General features: G+C 39.7%; 1 protein-coding gene across 2 annotated transcripts; it reads left to right on the forward strand.

Annotated features, from left to right (window-relative positions):
• Positions 1-1666: 1666 nt before the first annotated feature.
• On the forward strand, positions 1667-14681 carry CDCA7 (cell division cycle associated 7). 2 transcript variants are annotated; one of them, XM_081939913.1, is made up of 10 exons: positions 1667-1819; positions 5270-5392; positions 5827-5937; positions 7367-7612; positions 8131-8208; positions 9001-9189; positions 9684-9824; positions 11540-11689; positions 12664-12800; positions 12967-14681. In XM_081939913.1, exons 1-10 carry the CDS (start codon positions 1799-1801, stop codon positions 12995-12997), a joined length of 1227 nt encoding a protein of 408 aa, XP_081796039.1. In that variant the 5' UTR covers positions 1667-1798; the 3' UTR covers positions 12998-14681. The 2 variants fall into 2 exon arrangements, with proteins under 2 accessions (XP_081796039.1, XP_081796040.1); XM_081939914.1 differs by lacking the exon at positions 1667-1819 and adding an exon at positions 2426-2534.
• The last annotated feature ends 6932 nt before the right edge of the window (positions 14682-21613 follow it).

The following is a 21613-nucleotide window of genomic DNA, read 5'->3' on the forward strand; positions in this document are numbered from 1 at the left end:
CAAATTACAACAGCAATGGGTGCCCTGTTGGAAAACCAAAAAGGGTGAGGATAAATCATCTTTGACAAAATCTACAAGGCCAACTAAGAGTTAATAATTACAAAAATCAACAAAATGTTATTTGTCATGGCTACTTTTGCTTAATAACCATGTCATTGCATGGCTAGCCCAGATTAAAATTGTTATCAGCATCAGGAGAAAAAGGATAGAACATAGACAGCTCTTTTACATAGGTCCAAGTGGTCAGAGAAGTCCCCCTGGGTACCAGCTGAGTAGAAAGGAACCTGTATGTATGCAGTTCATATCTGGTCTGGCCCCAAAGTCTTCCTTTTTATGGCTCCCTCTGTAGGACCTACCTGCAATGTATTTTAATTCCATTTTGATAAGAGATAGAGGGAGTTCATTGTCAGTTACAGCAATTATTTGTACTTGCTTGTATTCTTTTGCAAACAATTTTGATAGGATTCCTGGAAGAGAAATTGTCTGGAAAATCTAAAGGTATCATTGCTTGTATGTGTGTGCAAAAGGGGGAATCCCTTTCTCTGCTGGTTAAAAAGCACTGGTGAACTAAAGCTGATTTAAGAGACTCAAGTGTGGTCTAGTCTCCAGAGAACAGATTGTTTGCTTTTGTGTGCACTGTGAGAAGCCAATGGTGCAGGTAAGTATGTAATTAAGGGCTTATTTAAAATTGAGATTCTTTTACACCAGTCTGCTGCATGCTCACAAGGAATAATAACCTACAGTTTACACACCCCTTATACTGTGTTTTGGCCTCTGTAAATACTCTACTTTCCAGATTATTCTTGGTTCATGTTACCAATTATCTGGGTGCCACACGCGTGGAGTTTGGTCCTAGGAAACATTATAGGGAACACGGAACACATACAACAATCTGGTAGGCAGCAATTTTGAACTACATTTTATCACTCTGAAAATATCTCAGTACAAAAACATAGCTGAAAGCGTACTCTATTATGTCTTTTCTAAACTGAGAAGTACAGTACCTGGTCTGACATTACTGAAGGTGGCACATACAAAAATCTGTCATAAAGATTTTTGTGGCACTCTTGTTTTTCTTTAGAAAACTTCATTATATTTATCCCCTATTCATTTTAATGGGGGGGAAATCACAAGCATTTGCTCATTTCATAACGATGCATTTAATTGAAATGTAATCTGCTCTTTCTGGAAGAGAATAAAGAAAGTTACTTTGTTAAGACATTCCCATATAATAGTCCCAAGAACTCCTTTTATGTTTTGTAATGGTGCAAAGGATACCTGGCATGTGTGTTTGGGGCGAACTGTAACTTGTTTTCACTAGCTGCAAAAGCAACGTATCTTAAGTACACTACTTCCTTCCAAGGCAAGTCAGGACGTGATGTGCCCCCCACTCTCTTTCCTAGGGTCCCCCTCCCTTTCCTTCTATGCAAATACCTCATTACTATTTCGCGCCACAGATGTAGGTCCTGGAAGAACGATAGACGCCTATGCTAAAACTTGAAAAGAAAACAAAAACCCGGCCAGCTCTTACAATCTTTTCTACTTTTGCTACCCGTCACCTCCGCGACTGTTCGAAAACCGCGTGTCCGGCGATCCGGCGGCGTAAAGAAAAAAGCAACGCCTGCGGAAAGCAAAGCTCGTACCTTCCAGGACCGCAGCACTTTTCGCGGGAAAAAACCCACCGTATTTAATCCCCGCCTCCGGCGAAATTCTAAGTAGCTTTGGCGCGAGTCTGAGTCTTGCGGTTGACCCGGGAAGAAGCTTCGGGAGCTCCACGCGTGGCCATTCTGCAATTAGTATGGACCCCTTCGGCTTGCAGGTGAGCGCAACGCAGGACTGTCCTGTAGCCATTTACTTTAAAAAAAAAATTTTTTTTACTCTGGAATAAGCAACTCGCGGGGTTTGGGTTGCTGGGGGAAGGCGGGAGGTGCAATCAACTCATCCGAAGAGTTTGCAAAGATCCGAGGTTAAAGTTATTATGGGCTGGCCGGGGAAAGCCTCGCGGACGTTGGACTGGGAATGATTGGAGGGGAGGGGGGAGTAAATGTAAACTTTGCAATACGGTGTCTGTGGCTTTTAGCGTTCCTCGTGCTTCAGCCAGTATATTTAATGGCTCGCTGGTGCCCTAAGCACGGACAAATCTTGATGCCCCCCCCCAGGACATACTGTGCAAAATCTTCATTGGTTTTTTTTTTTCTTTCTCAACTTTGTGGTGCCCCCTTAGGGCCCGGCTCTCCTAAGCACGTACTTCGCTTGCTTAATGGTTAATACACCGCTGAGTATATATTGGGCAAATGCGTTGAAGAATTGCCGCTCCGCAGTCTTTTGCATTGCATGGCCAAAGCGCCATTCGGAGCGAGCAAGCGACCTTGCCGTTTAAAACCGGCACACACGGCTCGCCAGCCTTAAGCTACGAAGGGAAGTGGTTCGGGGTTGAAAGGCTGGAGAGTCAGCCCGCCTTTGGAAACGGCTGCTCAGTTGGGCTCTTCCCCCCACCCCACGTGGCAGGGCTTTTAACCCTGTACGTTAAGTAGGTAAGGTTTTTTTTTTAAGGGGTGGGTGGGGAGAGAGGGCTGCTTGAAGTCGACCAGGAACTTCGCAAAAGTAACGCTTCGTTCAAGCAATGAGGCTTTACACCCTTCCAGATGTTTTCAGAGAATCTGGAACTCGGGAGTAAAGCGGCGAGCCTTTAGTTCTTATATACTGTAGTATAAGAGAGTCTTCTGGTTTGACTTGGGAGAAGCTTCGGGAGGTCCCCGCGTGGCAAATCTGCAGGCTCTCAAACTCAGGGCGATTTACACACCCTCTTCCCGCCTGTTTTTTGTTTGTTTGTTCCCCAGATCGGTGTACAACCACCAACAGGCAGTAATCCTTTGTTTCACCGCCAGGCGCCCCCACCCCCAAGTATTTTCCCTCCCAAAATTTGCTCCTCTTATGCCTTTTGGGGGGGGGGCGGTTGTAGAAAAAAAAACCCCAAGTCAAATAAACTTCATTGCAAATAAACTTTGTTTCTTGGAGCCTTTCTCTCGGCGGGGGAAGAGGGAGAAAGAAGCCGGAGAAGTGGGTTGGAGAAACTTAAGTCCTTCTCCCGCGCTTAGCGATCTCTTCAAATTTGGTCCCCCCCCCCCGACTGTCTGGCTTAGCTGAGTTTTCGTTTTGGGGGTGGCTTCAGCGCCGAAGTTGGATACAACGAAGTGGGGAGGGGCGGTAAAAAAAAAAACCGAAGATCCCACCACCTCTCCTCGTTTTCCTTTCGAGCCATGCCGCGAAAAGAGGGTGGAGGAAACCGAAGCCCTTCCTTTTGAGAAGGGATCACGGCGCGCATGGTAGACTCGCCCATTTCCTCTGTAAGAAGGAAGTAGGGTTTGCCAGCTCCTGGAGGAAAGCTGGCATAGAAATAATAAATCATTGGTCCGATAAATAATCAGACCTGTGGTTTGGCTGATGTTCAAATATAGAGTTCTCCTTTTTAGGGAAAGTTGCAAAAGTGGTTTTTAGATTCTTTAATCCCAGATTTAATGTTTGTGGGACATCACTTTACCAGAAGTAATTCAGCAAGGGAGAGATTTTTCTTCTTGGTATTCACTGGTGGTGCAAAAAAAGAAAGGGATGAAAAAGAAACGGAAATGCCCTAGGCCTGAGATTCAGTATGGAGAAATAAGTCGTTTTTAGTCTTGTCTGGAGAGAAGACTGCAGATTTACTGTACAATGCAGTACAGTAAATCTGTACAGGAAAATAGGCGAACCACAACTTGTGGTTCGCCTATTTTTACATGTAAATAGGTCAGTTCCTTTATAGAGATCCTTTGCCAGTTTTGAATTAAAATTTCTTTTAAACCTGTTTAGATTCGCTTTTTTCTTACCCATTTGAGCTTGAAAAACAACAACTTTGTTTTCCCTTCCCTGTTCTCAGGGCTGTGTAAAATGGTGGACCTCCCAGTGATATTCTCAAATCAACCTTGTGAGGTGGGCTAGCCTGAATTCCTGGTTCAAAGACATCCATGAAACATGATTTATTGGCACTCTGTTTTCTTAATGTGAGACATTGGCACTTTTTAAATCTGGTTATCCTGTATACCTAATTGTCTTATTCGCAGTTTACTTATTCACAGGCCTCTGAGAATGAGACACTTTCTGGGAGGTGTGATTATGGTGACAGGATGATACCATAATTTAGTTGCCACATTATCTTTTTGGCATTATTGTTACCTTAAAAGTATGTGTTGTGGATTCTGCCAATCCTAATAATTTGCCCCATTTTTTTAGCTGAGTGTTTCCTTTCCCACCATATTTTTCTCCTGTTTTCCAATATTAGTATGTTGATTCTTAAGTCCTAGTGATTCAGTACAATATCTATAACATTTATTGATTAAAAAGACACTCCATTTTAGAAAACAGTTCTGCATTTATAAAACCTTTTCATTTTTAACAGCTATCTAATCCAGACATCTAATTAACTTTTATTTGTCCTTTACTGTACATATTTTTTCAGAAGCGAGATCCACTGGGACTTACTGCTTCTTGAGGATAAATCTATACTTACAGTTGGAATAGAGTGATTAAATGATTATATGGTGAAAAAATATTGGGCAGAAAATTTATATGATTATTTTGCACAAAGATTTTGACATCAAGCCTACACAATGGGGCATCTTTCATTTCATCTTAATAACCGCATTTTACTTCTGACTGATAAACCTTTAGGTTGCCATCCTAAAGATAAGAGTCAAGTTAGATATGAATCCCAAGCTGGATCTTGCTTTTGGGAGATCATGGCTAAATCTGAATTATTTATGCTTGTGGTAATGTACCAGCAAAAATGGTTGAATTGAGCTGATAAATGGCTGCCCTTTACTGAAATTATCATGAGTTGGCCATGGCGAAAATAAGGATAACAATTTTGCTATGCTATCTTAATTGTAAGCTGATAGTATAAAAGAATGTTACATTTTAATTCAATTTTAACTTCAACTATTCCTTTACTATATTTTGTAGATGAGTTTAAGTCCCATAAAAGTGCAGTATATGTCTCAAGAGTTGTATTGCTTCCCAAATATATATAATGTCATTAGTAAAATTTTATCCTGCTTAATAGATTATGCATGTTTTACCATAGTGGCACAAAATATGATAGAAGTCTCATTTTTTTACAAATTAATGTGTACTTCAGTCTAGTCTGTAGCTAAACTATATTACTTTAACTTTATTAATCCAGACTACATAAAACACATTATAGTAATTAATTGAGTTGTCATTGTTCATTTTACAGGGCAACCTTTCAGGGAAGAGAAAATCCACAGCATTCCGTAATACTAGGCTAATCCCTATGGAAACGTCTTCATCCTCTGATGATAGCTGTGACAGTTTTGGCTCTGATAATTTTGCAAACACGGTAAGTAAAAAGTGCAGGAATAAACAGAAATTGAATGTGTGGTGTTCAGAAATACCCCATTTGTGATTAAAATGCTTTGCTTACATTTCTGTACAGCACTTATATGAATATACAGTATGAACTCTAATTTCATTTCACTTCTTTCCTTGTGCTCCTAGGTAGTAATTGTTGGAGGTAGATTAGCCACTTACTCTATCCTTTTGAAATGTCGCCTAACCTAACATGCCTGATGATTTGCTATAAAAGCTCTGAAACCATTTGTAAACCTCCTGAACCATTTTTCTTTGTTACGAAAGCTATTCTCTTGTAGTGCACTTGTACAATGTGATTTGCTCTCAGAACAGTTTATGGAAAATAGCTTCTCATTAAAAAAAAAAAAAGCGAGAGAGAAAGAAATACAGAAAGAAACACATAGTGTACTTGTTCTCTTTAAGAAACCAACGTTCAAGCCAGAAGTTGCAGAAAAAATGGCTAAAATATTTTACGAGGATTCAGATGAAGAATCTTTCTGTGGCTTTTCAGAAAGCGAGATTCAAGACGTGCTGGTGAGTTGAGCCATTGAAAGTTCCTAATTACTGTTGTCCTTATTTTGCACACTGAAATAGACCAAGTTCCTTCAACTTTCATTGCTTGAGAAACAGTTGTTTTGATTGAGAGGCCAGCAAGGAAACTCAAAATTATCAGCCTTCTTGCATGTGACGATTGAATCTTAGTCTTCTTATGTAAAATTAGAGCTTCTGTTCCATATTGTGGTAAATTGTGTGATTTAAAAGGGATAATATTTTTGACAGCGATGAAGTAACACTTTTGCCCCATGTGTATGCTGGCAAATGAAGTTCCAATAATGTAAACATATCAGCTATATCTTCATTGAAAAAGTGCTATGCAAAACAAAGCTGCAAAAGAAAGCTCATTAAAAATAAACTGGTAGACATCATTTAACATCATGGATAGCATATATTTTCGGAGGTAATTATTACCTTAGGGAAATATATATATTTTAATAAGCTCTCCAAATGTGAGCAGTGAGGTGACTTGCTGGCTTTTAACAGAAGAAAGCTGGAAAAGTGAGAAGGAAGGATGAAGAAGGCCCAGTTTCTAATGTCTGCTAAAAATACCTATAAAGAAAAACTCTTCTAAGATTAACTTACCCTCACTTTGCCCTTCCCAGGATCTATGCCTGGAATAATAACTTCTGATTTGAAAAGCTGAAAGGCAGGCTGGTACTTAAATGTCCTTCAGTGACTGGGGCCAGATGTGAACCGTTGCTATACGTATTTTTTGGTCTACTTGGTGTCCTTCAGGTGTCATTTCTCCCCCCCCTTGTTTCTCCCCTTTTCAGTGTTTATAAGCTTTCCCTTCTCCATCTTTTTAGACACTATATTTAGTAGAACTGTGAAGACACTTCCTAATGATCTTCTTGGGCATGTCAAAGCTTTGAAGAGTGGGGCTTGGCAACTTGGTAGACCTTCTAAGAAGCTTCTGCTTGATGTATTTAGCCCCATATAAAGCGGGAAACTCCTTTCTATATTGTTTTAGAAAAATAGTGCTGTTTTATGTGCAGGTGGTTAAGTGTTCCAATAGGGCCTGCAGCAGGGGGAACAGCATATAATCTGACATTACAGCAGTATTTTTCAGTGTGATTTGTTTTCTTAATTCTTCCAAGTCAAGAGCAAAGGTCAACAACCGAATGTAAAAGTAAGAGGAAGTGATTTAATTAGGAAAATTTATAATATCTGTGCTCTGATGGTGGCTCTAAATTACTGATATAGAACCTGTAACCCTAGATGTTGTTAAGATGCAGCTTTCAACAGTTCTGGTTAGCAAGAACAGTGATAAAGAGTAGTTTAAGAGTGTTAAGCTAGCCACAGGTTTTTCACTCTTTGATCTGGTATAGGTCCATGAAATATTGGGGTTGCCAGTCTAACTATACAAGTGGCTTACTATGTGTTTTTTTATTTGAATGTATAATAGAAACTGGGGACAGATTCCGAAGAAGAAGAAGCAGAGAAATGTTCACGTAAATGGCCAAAGAAAAGTGCTGCTCCCCTTAAAGTTGCTTTGAAGTTCCCACCCCGAAGGTCTAAGAGGGGAAAGAGTAAAACAGTTCCAGCTTCACAACCTTCCTGTAAATTGGACTCTGAGGCAGAATCTGATGAAGAAAGTGGGCCCAAATTCTTGGAGAGAAGAGCTTTAAATATAAAGGAGAACAAAGCCATGGTAAACATAAAAGAAAGTCCTCAAGAATCTGTTTTTTTTCCCCCTGAATGGTGAATTAGTTTTGTGGCTTGGGTTTCATTATAAAAACACATTCAACTTCTTGATGTTGCTTCGTTCATTATTTTAATGCTACTTAATTGATTATCAACCTCAGGCAGTTTAAACAGTATTCAGAATTATAATTATGCAGGCATTTTTAATCTCGTTCCTTCAATTTTGTCCATCTTTGCCATTTGAATAAGGCAAAGAATACTTTGTGAAAAATTCCAAAACAATTGGGAAAGTAGGTCCAATAGATCAAGAATATTGACCTGTTCCTTACTCTGTACTTGTCTCCGTATTCATAGAGATGACGAAAGATTTTGATCACTAAAGGGTTTTTATGCCTCTTCAGTAATCTGATCACCTCTATAAATAGTCTTTGTATGTGTTGTGTTTCTGAATAAATGTCTATACAGTTTCTTTAATGTACAATCTGTCTTGAGATTTCACTATTTATTTCCTGTTCTTCATTACAGCTTGCAAAGTTAATGGAAGAATTAAAAAGTGTGTCTGGAATTTTTACTAAAAGAGGCCCATTCGCAACTCATACTCCGGTAAATCACACTTGCGTACTTTATTAATTTCCTGGCTTATTTCATAGTTATTCAACAAGTATTATTTTAAAGCCTGTTTATTGATGAACTTAGAGCAAATAAAGTCCGTTGCCTTACTATAATATAAAATAATTGGCACTTGTAATTATTTTTTGAGTTGCCCATCTATAGAATTTCAGTGCTCAGTTAGACATACCAGGAAATTTTTTAAACCTAAAGCTAATGCATCAAAAGTATTTTTAAAATAAAACACATGCACTTATGGTTCTTGCTTAACCAAGTCCATGATTAGCAAACCACGCAAAACCAGGTACTGGTGAATGCTTGACAGCTAACCTACATCTTATAAGAAAAACATCCACGCAGAATTGAGCAGCATCAATTCTATCCTATTTTTCATTTCCTGCAAAGTCATACTATCATTTAGTATTTCAATGGTCTCACTGAATGGCCATACAAAAGAAGTTTTAACTTTATAGCGTGTAAATGGATGACTGATAAATACAATGGCCGAATTCTAGAAGTAGATGCATCAAAAGGGTATTGAGTAGATGAAAACAGTTTTACACTGTACTTCCCTTCTGTTAATTGGGCCAGATTATATTTGAGTGGTATGATTCATTAGAGCTGCAGGCAACCATTCTGTGAATCTTTTTCTGAGACTAAGTTTGCTGTAGTTTACATTTGGAGAGGAGTAGATGGCTAAATTTGAGGAAATGTACTGTAGCTTATAAATAATTTAAGGTTACATACCTGTCTGACATGGCCATGTTACCTTTATCCTCATCCAAGAAAACCCAGCGTAGTCCAAGGAAATCAGTTCCCAGAAGTGCTCCAAGGAGGAATCCAGAAAGAAGTTCTAGACCTCACACAAGATCCAGATCCCTAATTGATGGTCCTCCAGATTCCATGTATATGGAGGAAGAGGAGGAGGATCCTTACGTGTTAGTGAGAAGGAAAATGGCTGACGATTTTTCTGAGGTATGTTGATGATATTTCTTTTGGGCAACCAAGTAGAACTTTAAATAGCCTAGGTGATTTAGATAAAGATTTTCATATAAAACAACCATATCTAGTCATAATTAAGCTAGGCCAGTAGGCTCTTTTTTGTCTTTCACACAGTGCACAACCGTGGATATATGGCCCACCTTGGCTTGATTGCCAAGACAATTCAGTAGCAAGATTTGCTGTTGTTCTTGGCCGTATCAGTTTTTCAGAGCCCTTCAAAAATATAAGGCTGAAATCTGGCTTTGTCCTGATTGAAATGAATTGTATTTCAAGAAAAAAAAAGCATCTTCAGAATTGAAAATGAAGGAGAAATTGTACAATTACTGAGCTAAAACCAACCAGCCACCTTCATGCAGTAATGTGACCCAAGACTTTGGTTAAGAAATGCAGGGAGATAAATATTGCAGTGCTTTACGGAACTCTTCAATGGCTTGGCTTAACCCAACTACTGTTTTCTTTGGATTCAGGATGAAAGGGACACACCCAGAAGAAAGCGCACTAGTGCTATGACTCTTCCCCATGTCATCCGTTCTGTGGAAGAAATAACTGAGGAAGAGTTGGATAATATTTGTGAAACTGTGAAAGAGAAAGTCTACAACCGTGCAACAGTAAGATGACTTATGTTCTGCATTCAACCCTTTGGTTTGCTTTGTTCAAATATGTTATAGATAGTGCATTGTTCTTGCTTTGATTGCCTCTACTAGAGCCTGATCCTATACTCTGATGCTGATATTTCCTGCCATTCCCAATGTTAGAGCCAAGGGGGAATCTTTGATCCTTTTGTTCTAGTATCTCTTATTGCATAATTGCAGAAACTCCAATACCAGGAAGTTTCTTAAGTTGATTCTTTGCAGTTATGAGGTCAAACAGAGCAGGTAGAGTTTAAAAACCTAGCCAAATAATGCTTTAAAGTGGAGGATCTTTTTCACTTCATGTAGACTTCGCTGAAATATTTGATACGTGACAAATGTAGTTGAAGATTTGGATTGGGGAGATCCAACTCCCAAGTTCCCATTTGATCAGGGGGTTCACTGAGTAACTTCAGGCCAATAACATTCTCAGTCCAACCTATTTCTCAAGATTGTTGCTATGAAAATAAAAAATCCTATTTAAGCAGCAAAGTAACTTTCAAAGAGGAAAAAAAGATGGGTTAAGGAAGTCTTGGGTCTAATACTTTTCATTTGCTACCATTATCTGTACGTGTTGGTGAGAACTTTTAAATGCAAGACATCTCTGCTCCCTCTTCCAGATTAAATGTGATAGTTCATACTTAGTAACACAATGGAGGTTCACATGTGGTGGCTTCATTGATAAATTCTAAAAATAATATTAGTTTACCCAGTTCAGATATAATGGCATCTTTTGGCTTGCTGCTATTTAAATTTGATTAATTTACAAAATAAAGGGCTGAAGCAACTGGTACTTAGATAAACTTCAAATGCATAAAATCTGGATTTTTTTTCCCCAGTTAAGTATTTAGTGGCCATAATTCTAAGGCATAAAGCGGTTGTTTTGCTTTGGCTTAGTGCAGTGTTTCTCAACCTTGGCGACTTGAAGTCCTGTGGACTTCAACTCCCAGAATCCCCCAGCCAGCACAGCTGGCTGGGGAATTCTGGGAGTTGAAGTCCACAGGACTTCAACTCGCCAAGGTTGAGAAACACTGGCTTAGTGCAATGTATAGAGCAGAGATGGTATTCAGCAGGTTCTGACCATTTCTAGAGAACCAGTAGTGGAAATTTTGAGTAGTTTGGAGAATCGGTAAATACTACCTCTGACTGGCCCCACCCCCATCTATTTTCTGCCTCCTGAGTCCCAGCTGATCAGGAGGGAATGGGGATTTTTACAGTAACCTTCCCTTGGAGTGGGGTGAGAATGGAGATTTTACAGTATCCTTCCTCTGCCACACCCACAGAACCAGTAGTAAAAAAGTTTGAATCCCACCACTGGTATAGAGAGCCAGTTTGGTCTAATGGTTAAGGCACCAGGCTAGAAATCAATAGACTTGAGTTCTGATCCCACCTTAGGCATGAAAGCCAGCTGGTGACTTTGGGTTTGTCCTTTTCCCTCAGCCCAACTCATTTCACAGGATTGTTGTAGGAAAAATAAGAGGAAAGGGTATTGTTCGCCGCCTTGAGTTATTTGCAAAAATAAAAGGGTAAATAAAATTTAAAATGTTAAAAAATGTGTGAACATATGCACTGTAACTTAGAGCATGTATAAATAAACCACTCGGTCCATATGACAAACACATTAAGATGGGACAACGTTTTTTCAAAATAACAATCAACCTGGTATCCTTTGCCTTTGCTGCTCTCTTTAATAGGGTTCTACCTGTCACCAGTGTCGTCAGAAAACGACAGATACTAAGACAAATTGCCGGAACCCAGAGTGTCTTGGAGTACGTGGCCAATTCTGTGGGCCTTGTCTTCGTAATCGTTATGGAGAAGAAGTCAGGGCTGCCTTGTTGGATCCAGTAATTATTTTATTTTCATGTTTGTTTGAATGCATGCTAAAGTTCACAAAAAAGTAAAAATACACTAAACACATTTAGTGACCAAAATTGGAACTCACAATTCTGTTACTAAGTGATGCAGGCTAAATGGAAAATGAAATGACGATTCAGTTTTTCTTTTCCCCATTCTCCTGTCCTTTGGGACACTCATCCTAGTATTGGGATAATTCAGCAAGAATAAAATTAACTTTTGTATTCATTGGAGAGGAATGGATTACAAGAGAGTAAATGAGGACACTAGGCAATAGCACTAGCTGATTCCTTTCAGTGGGTATTCTTCCTTGTGTGCCTGCTTATTCTTGTATTCTTTTCCCAATCTCCCTGGTTTATGAAGGGGGTGGGGAATGGTATGGGGCAGGGCTGTCAAACTCCTGGTTCATGGGCTGGATGCATCACGCAATGCCCACGTCCGATTTAGCAAAGGGGAAAAAAAGTCCCAATACGTCATGTGACGCCACCATGATGAATGTGAGTTTGACACCCCTGAAATAGGGCAACATATACAACTGAGTATAATAGCGAACATGAGAGAGATAATAAATGCACATCTTGTTCTTGAAAATCTTCTTCAGCACTGTCATAACTTTGAATGGTTAACTGTACGGGGCATTTGGCAAATGAAGTCCACCTATATTTTTTCAATTTCCTATTTAAAATGTGTAATATGTTTATGACGTTCTAGCTCAGGGTTGTCAAACTCGTGTTGTCATGTCGTTGTCACATGAGGTATCAGGATTTTCCCCACCCCTTTGCTAAATGGGGTAGGTGTGGCCAGCACATGATACATCCCGCCAAGGGGCCGTGAGTTTGATACCCCAGTCCTAGCTGAATTGTGCTACTGTCATGGTATTCTAGCGGGATCATAGTCGTAATAGCAACAAGAATTAAATTGAATCTACCTATAGTTCATTCTTACTCTCCTTTTTCCCCTTTAGAATTGGTACTGCCCACCTTGCCGTGGAATCTGCAATTGTAGCTTCTGTCGGCAGCGGGAAGGAAGATGTGCTACTGGTGTCTTGGTTTACTTAGCCAAGTATCATGGATACAATAATGTCCATGCTTACTTGAAAAGGTAAATTTCACTTTTCTTCATGAATCGGGACATAGATACAAATTACTGGCAAGAATGCACACATGCATTCATGAAGATCCAAAGAGGCATTTCGTGTTTGGAACAATATTAAGTTACTTGTTGATTGTCTTAGTTTGACTTTGTATTTTTTTTTCACCCCTTACAGTCTAAAACAAGAACTTGAAATGCAAGAATGAACTTCTGAAGCAATTCCAGAATGATCTTCAGCGCATATGCTTAGATTGTCTGATTTGAGAATTCACTTTTATTAATGGTTGGCATCTTTCAAAAAAGGGGAACAAAAATTGTGACTTTTGACTGAAGTTCAAAGTTTGCAGGAGAATGGTTCGTCATAAATCAAAGCTTTCTTAGTCCTGTTTCATGATGAATGCTACTGGATCTTAATTAGCATCCCGCAGAGCAGGTAGAGGTCTCATTCAACCCATTGGGTAGCAGCGGCTTCATACAAAGGCTATAACCAACCAAAAGCAGTTACTTGCCATTATAGTTCTCCTGAATCTCACAGTGTGAGATTTTCTGGTGGTAGTTTGCATAGGTACTTTCCCCATGCAACTCTGAGTTTACGTTAATGTTGGAACTGCCGCTGTCACATTATCCCTAACTATTGTTAATGCTAGCTGAGTCCAATTTTTGTTTCCCCTTTGTTGGAAAGAAAGTCTTTGGGGAGGCATTCATTGTATCTACATTTGCAGTTGTCATGTATAGTAGATTCAGTAATGAATCAAGCACTAGCTTTTAAAGCTATTGTAAATAGCAGCAGTGATTATCTAATTGCAAAGCAACTTAAATTCTTGATAACTTTTTTTTTAAAGAAGCAATGATAACTCAATACTTAGGTTCAAACTTTTGATAGTAATTGAAATGGTTTAAATCAATAAATGTGAAGTGTACTTGATCAGTCATGCTTAGGACTATGTTTTGTTGTGTTTAAAATAGTACTTACAATGAAAGTGTGACTAAAAGGGTCTTGAGAAGATTCAGACTTAGGAAAAATTAGAAAATGGTTTGATCCTAAAGCTTATTGTTCCTGAGATCTTGGTAAGGGATATATAAAAGGAAGAGAGTTTGGGAAGGCAGTTTCATTTGGGCTGCAAAAATCCAAAAATAATTAGCTGCAAGCAAGTTGTTAAAGCAAACTGTCTCTTTGCTGGTTAGATTTTTGCAGACTGGTTCAAGTAATTCTAAATTGTGTTATTTACCATAATTTCTCTCGCCCTGATAACATAAAGCATCATGCCTTACATTTTCTCAAAAACTGTGTATTGTAGATAGGGATTGACAAGTCTTCCATCATAGTTTATGTTGGAGCCAATCTTGCATGGTCTGCATATTGGATTGTAAATAAAAGGTTTCAGGCAACTCTGCATTGGATATAAAATCAGTGTTGAATAAACTGCAAGAGGGGAACAGATTTCTTGAGTTGCCGAGACCCTTTAAGAAGGAATCACTTTTGCTACTTTCCCATATATTATTCATACTAAGTACCATTTGTAAGCAGTTCAATACAATATGAAATCTAAATGGAATTGAGAATAACATCTCTTCAACTAAGAGTTTAGGTTTAATTTTCATAGTGCACATTTCAGGGTGAAAAATCATTGGCTGTTTTGCTTTGCCTCTAAAATTGTGGTTCTATTCTTCTATATTTCATGAACAGGTGTTAAAATGCTTGGACACATATGTGGCTCTTATTTCCTGCTGATTTGTTTTAAATACAGCAAACGACAGTAACACTACTCAAGTCTCTTCCCTAGAGTAGTTTGACAAATACTGTAACCTGATACTTTTTATGTATGAAATGTAATTTTGTTTAATTAAAGTTTGCTTAGCAGTGGGCTGAAAAGGCCATTGTTTCTTGTGCTTCTGTGTGTGCCGAGGTCCCAGTTCATTTCAGCACTGATATTTTGTGTGCAGGATGAAACATGCATGACTCTGATCCTGTACGAAAACTGCTTGCAGTGCGTATTTAGATTTTCCATATTTAATTGTAATCAGATCAGGATATTAACAGCAAGGGGGGAAAACACACACAATTGTAGCAAAGAAATAAATTTAAAGTACTGTATTTTTCAGAGTATAAGACGCACCTTTTTACCTCGAAAAAAGAGGCTGAAAATCGGTGCGTCTTATACACTAAATATGGCATTTCTTGCCTTCTGAAACCCTGCCCCCTTCACCAAAATGGCCATGCATAGCCTTTAGGAGCCTTGCAGAGTGCTCCAAGGGGCTGGGGAGGGCAGAAATGAGCGAAAAATGGGCTGTTTTTTGCTCAATTCTGCCTCCCTAGCCCCCAGGAGCACTCTATAAGCCTCCTAAAGGCTATGCATGCCCTTTTTTTGACAAAAAATGGGCCCGTTTTGGGGGAAAAATGGCCGTCTTTGGAAGGTCTACAGAGTGCAAAAATGACTTTTTTTAAATTTACCTCTTCAAAACCTTGGTGCATCTTATACCAAAAAATACAGTAAACATTCTCTCCTCATCCTTTTAAGCGGCAAAGTTGCCTTTAATAATCCCAGCTTTGATCTTTGTCCTGTAATGTTCTATAGGCGATCTTTCCCATCCAGAGTATGGCCACAGTTAATCTAATGTATCTAGATGGCAAATACAGATAGATGCGTTAGATGGAGAAAGGTTGTGTTAGTCTATGGTAGCCAAAACTCAGAAACTGGTACCAACTCTTCAGATTAAAACATTTTACTAAAAGGCTTAAGCTTTTTTGAGCAACCCCATATATGTCATGCCTAGCAGTGAAGCTAATTGGCACTGGCAAGATTTTATATGGGGAAAAATATCCAGATTAGAAAGGAAAGCTATGCTACACTATATTGACAAAAGTATTCGCTCACCTGCCTTTACTCGCATGTGAATTTACTGTGACATCCCATTCCTAATCCATAGGGTTCAATATGATGTCAGTCCACCGTTTGCAGTTATAACAGCTTCAACTCTTCTGGGAAGGCTGTCCACAAGGTTCAGGAGTGTGTTTATGGGAATTTTTGACCATTCTTGCAGAAGCGCAATTATGAGGTCACACACTAATGTTGGACGAGTTTACGTGGCCTACCACTTCGTGGCTGAGTTGCTGTCGTTCCCACACACTTCCACGTTCTTATAATACAGCTGACAGTTGACTGGAATATTTAGGAGCAAGGAAATGTCACGACTGGATTTGTTGCTATCACAGTTCCACGCTGGAATTCACTGAGCTCCTGAGAGCGACCCCTTCTTTCACAAATGTTTGTAAAAACAGTCCACATGCCTAGGTACTTGATTTTATACACCTGTGGCCATGGAAGTGATTGAAACACCTGATTCTGATTATTTGGATGGGTGAGCGAATACTTTTGGCAATACAGTGTATGTACTTTTGTTTCTCCTAGACAATATTTTTTTTTGGTTAAAGTGAACCTGTAGTTCTCCTATTCTGACCTGAAGAACCTAGTTGGATCTTCACTTCTGAAAGCAGGTTCTGTTGAATGAGTTAACGTTTTATATCCTGCACTTGGGATAATCCCTAAATTGAAAACTCATACTGATTAGAGATGCCAGGAAATCCACCAGTGTATCTTTGAAGGCTGTACTATTTTGCATCACAAAGCAAACTCCCAGCCATTGTGAATGAGTCTTGCCTTTAATCCAGAAAGATCTATATCCGCAACTTTACCCCATTTCCTAGGAACATGTAATTAATCATTTGTACCTTATTTTTCATAGCGGCTTTCAATCCAAACCAATGATATATAGGAAATTGCCTTTATTATAAAATAACGGCATTTTCCCACCATAGTATTGCACTGCTGAAAGGGAGTGGGGAATTAAATTTGCTGATCTGCCTGTTCAAATCCTCAGGCTGAATTAAGGTAGCTTTTTAGAACCCTGCCTATAAGCAACATCAAAATCCATTTTTTTCATGTTGTATTAAACATACTTTGCTACTAGGTTATTCATGGTTTTAACGTTTTTTTTTTTTCATTTACTATCTTATCTTTAGATCAAGAGATATATATGGCCCTGTAACCCTTGACACCTGACATTAAAGACTGAATTTTTTAAAAAAAAATCAGTAGTAGCTGGCACTGTGTATGGAAGAAAATAATTGTTTATGGCACACAGCTTAAGCTGTGCTGGTAATCACACTGAAAATACAATATTTATTCATTAGATCAAATTTAATGAAGCCTCCTGGCAGTAATTATAAAAATTACTGTAGCAGTAAATTACTAATGAGTTGTGATGTGCTTCCTACCTGCGAGGAAGGACTGGCTGTTGAAAAAGCCTGATATCCAAGCAGCTCTCGGGAGGATTTGCTCTTGGGTGTAGGAATCAACTTCGTGGCAGTCTTGGAGAGGACATGAGTGTAAATGCAAAATGGGAAGTCTGAAACACAGGATTGGGATAGTGGTTAGAATTGATAGACCTTTGGTAAAAATCTTGGAGGTAAGTACTACCCTGTTTCCCCGAAAATAAGATCTCCCCGAATAATAAGCCCAATCAGGCTTTTGAGCACATGCGCTAAAATAAGCCCTCCCCCAAAATGAGCCCTCCCCAAAATATTGCAACGCAGCAGCAGCCATGAGGTGATCATGCTCGCCGCCTTCTGCACCTCAAAAATAAGGCCAAGTGCTTATTTCGGGGGTCAACACGGTATTTATATTTGTTAATGATTGGGATGTTTTGGAGAAAACCTCAATAAAGAAAAAAAAAAGCTAAGATGCTCCTTGTTGAAGTCATACCTATGCACCACCCTTTTTTTTTTTGGCAGGCTGTGCAAATTGTAATTTTAAAATCGTTAAGTAATTAAGCTCCCCATTAGAAGAGCGAGTATGCAGAGAAACATAATGAGAGTGATATGGAATAACACGCACAAACCAGCATACAGAGACACTGAATAGTATAAAAATATAGTAGTTTGCTATATAGAAATATAGAAGTATTCAGAGTCCGGTTAACAGTCCAAGTCATACACGGTTCAGTAATTCAGTTATCAAAATAATCAGTCTAACACACAAAGTATAGCTAAACAGTAGCAAACCACAATACCTCAAAATACACAGATCAGCTTCTAACAAAACAGAGATCTAACAGCCATTCTGGCTCCCTCTTATAGCTGCTTAAGGTAACAAACCAATTACATCTCTTAAGCATTTAAAGTAACAGATACATTTGTTACAATCATAGCTTATATACATTGCCAAGCCAAGCCTAGGGTTACATCCCTAACAAAAAATCATAACCATGAAGGCGCACGGATGTCCCTGGCATGGAAAGGTGGGTGTAAAACAGCTTGCTAGCAGTCAGCGTGTCCTTGTGTAGAATTCCACTTAGCACCCTCTAAGACAAATTTTTCAATATTCAGAATACTGCATCTCTTCTTTTCTAGATAGTCTCGGTATAACTGCATTGCATGGCTTTTGAATTTGAAACTGAAACTGATAATTTGCACACTGCATTGCGATGGCCCTGCCTCCAACCTAATAATCCTATTTCTCTGGTCAATTGTATACTTTTTACAATTGACCAAGAGAGACGCGGTGGCCAAGATGCTGAACTTGTCGATCAGAAAGGCGGCAGTTTGGCAGTTCAAATCCCTAGTGCCATGTAACGGAGTGAGCTCCCGTCCCAGCTTCTGCCAAACTAGCAGTTCGAAAGCATGTAAAAATGCAAGTAGAAAAATAGGAACCACCTTTGATGGGAAGGTAAAAGCATTCCGTGCGCCTTCGGCGTTTAGTCATGCAGCCACATGACTACGGAGACGTCTTTGGACAGCGCTGGTTTTTCAGCTTTGAAACGGAGATGAGCACAGCCCTCCTAGAGTCGTGAACGACTAGCAAACATGTGCGAGTGGAACCTTTACAGTTCACCAGGGAAATACAGGTGAAACTCAAAAAATTAGAATATTGTGCAAAAGTTCATTTATTTCAGTAATGCAACTTAAAAGGTGAAACTAATATATGAGATAGACTCAGTACATGCAAAGCAAGATAGTTCAAGCCATGATTTGTCATAATTGTGATGATTATGGCTTACAGCTCATGAAAACCCCAAATCCACAATCTCAGAAAATTAGAATATTACATGCAATCAATAAAACCAGGATTGTACATAGAACAATATCGAACCTCTGAAAAGTATAAGCATGCATATGTACTCAGTACTTGGTTTGGGCCCCTTTTGCAGCAATTACTGCCTCAATGCGGCATGGCATGGAAGCTATCAGCCTGTGGCACTGCTGAGGTGTTATGGAAGACCAGGATGCTTCAATAGCGGCCTTCAGCTCTTCTGCATTGTTCGGTCTCATGTTTATTTATTTATTATTTATTAATCCAATTTATATGCCGCACCCTCTCCACCAAGGGACTTGGGGCGGCGACCTGACCTGAAGATGAGATGTCTCTCATCTTTCTCTTGGCAATGCCCCATAGATTCTCTATGGGGTTCAGGTCAGGCGAGTTTGCTGGCCAATCAAGCACAGTAATCCCACAGTCATTGAACCAGGTTTTGGTGCTTTTGGCAGTGTGGGCAAGTGCCAAGTCCTGCTGGAAAATTAAGTCAGCATCTCCATAAACCTTGTCTGTGGAAGGAAGCATGATGGCTGCGTTGACCCTGGACTTAATGAAGCACAGTGGACCAACACCAGCAGATGACATGGCTCCCCAAATCAACACAGACTGTGGAAACTTCACACTGGACTTCAAGCATCTTGCAGTGTGTGCCTCTCCGTTCTTCCTCCATACTCTGGGTCCTTGGTTTCCAAATGAGATGCAAAAGTTGTTCTCATCAGAAAAGAGGACTTTGGACCACTGAGCAACAGACCAGGTCAGTTTTTCTTTAGCCCAGGTAAGACGCTTCTGACGTTGTTTGTTGTTCAGGAGCGGCTTGACAAGAGGAATATGACATTTGAAGCCCATGTCCAGGATCCGTCTGTGTGTGGTGGCTCTTGATGCACTGACCAACACTTTTGAATGGCCTTTTCATGACCATCATCTCCAGGCTGCGGTCATCCCTGCTGCTTGTGCACCTTTTTCTTCCACACTTTTCCCTTCCACATAACTTTCTATTAATGTGCTTTAATACAGCACTTTGGGAACATCCAACTTCTTTTGCAATTACCTTTTGAGGCTTTCCCTCCTTATGGAGGGTGCCAATATGGTTTTCTGCACAGCTGTCAGATCAGCAGTCTTTCCCATGATTGTGATTCCTACTGAACCAGACAGAGAGACCATTTAAAAGCTCAGGAACCCTTTGCAGGTGTTATGGCTTAATTAGCTGATTAGAGTGGGACACTTTGAGCCTAGAATATTGCACCCTTTCACAATATTCTAATTTTCTGAGATGGTGGATTTGGGGTTTTCATGAGCTGTAAGCCATAATCATCACAATTATGACAAATCACGGCTTGAACTATCTTGCTTTGCATGTAATGAGTCTATCTCATATATTAGTTTCACCTTTGAAGTTGCATTACTGAAATAAACGAACTTTTGCACGATATTCTAATTTTTCGAGTTTCACCTGTAGGATTGTGTTGAAAAAAAAGAATTCAGGTGCTCCTGGCACTTTCATCCATGGTCTCGAGATGTGGGCCCTGCAATGGAGAAAAAAGCCCTGCATGCTTCACCGCCAAACAATGTTGAAAGTCCTATGATTGGAAAGCTTGCTGGCCAATTTCTTTACAATGTTTTTCAACTTTCTTTTAACGTGTGTTGTGGTTGTAATTGCATCCTTTATTTTTCTGGTGGATGGGCATTGGTATGATGAGTGCATGCTGTGTGATACTAGCACAGGTCGTAGACAGTTCAGTACTTCCCTGCTCCATCCAGAAGACTCATCAGAAATGAACAAATTAACACGAAGGCAGAACTTCAAAACTTTTTTGCCAGGCTATTTTGCAGTTCTGCATCTATGAACCAGGTGACTCTGTTTCTCCAGTTTGTGGAGTTATACTGAGAGAAGACGCCAACGCCACCTGGGCAAAAATGCTGGCATTTTGGATTATAATAATGTCCTCAAATTCTAATGTTTGTAAAATGTACATAAACGATGAGAAGCCCTTAAAAAAAGAATAAAATGCATGTGCATTTGGGGCTGGTGAATGCATTGAAAAGTTAAAATATGATTGGATTTCCGCATTCCTGAAAGGTGATTATTGAAGGTGGGGGTTTTGTTCATTCACAAAAAGACTGCCATGAGAATGTAATTGGTGCTGCAGCCCCAATTCCTCAAAATGCAATCTTGTTGGATGATTCCTCATTCATACCTGTTCACCTTTCCTGGGCAAGTGGGCAGGGTTGCAAGGAAAACATTTGGGCATGGCCACAAAATAAGCTTCTCTTTGGAGTCAAGGGGCATGGAGCACTTTGGAGGGTGCACTTAGCTGCTGCCTGTAAATCAAAATATTGCCAAGGGGTGATCAAACAGCCATTTGGCATGATTAAAAAGAGAAGGGCTTTTAAGAAGAGAAGGAAAATCAGTTCAGACACATCCATCAATAGTGCGGTAGCTGGGTTCCTTCCCCCCGTCCTCCGGGAAGAATTGCATCCAAGGAGCAGCTTTTGGACTCATAGTTGTTAGCAATAGCAATAGCACTTAGAATTATATACCGCTTCACAGTGCTTTACAGTCCTCTCTAAGCGGTTTACAGAGTCATCATATTGCTCCCAACAAACTGGGTCCTCATTTTACCGATCTCGGAAGGATGGAAGGCTGAGTCAACCTTGAGCCTGGTGAGATTCAAACTGCTGGCAGCCGGCAGTCAGCAGAAGTAGCCTCCTTTACTGCACTTTAACCATTGC

Source organism: Natrix helvetica, assembly GCF_964273705.1.
Source record: "Natrix helvetica genome assembly, chromosome: 1".
Taxonomy (NCBI): Eukaryota; Metazoa; Chordata; class Lepidosauria; order Squamata; family Natricidae; genus Natrix; species Natrix helvetica.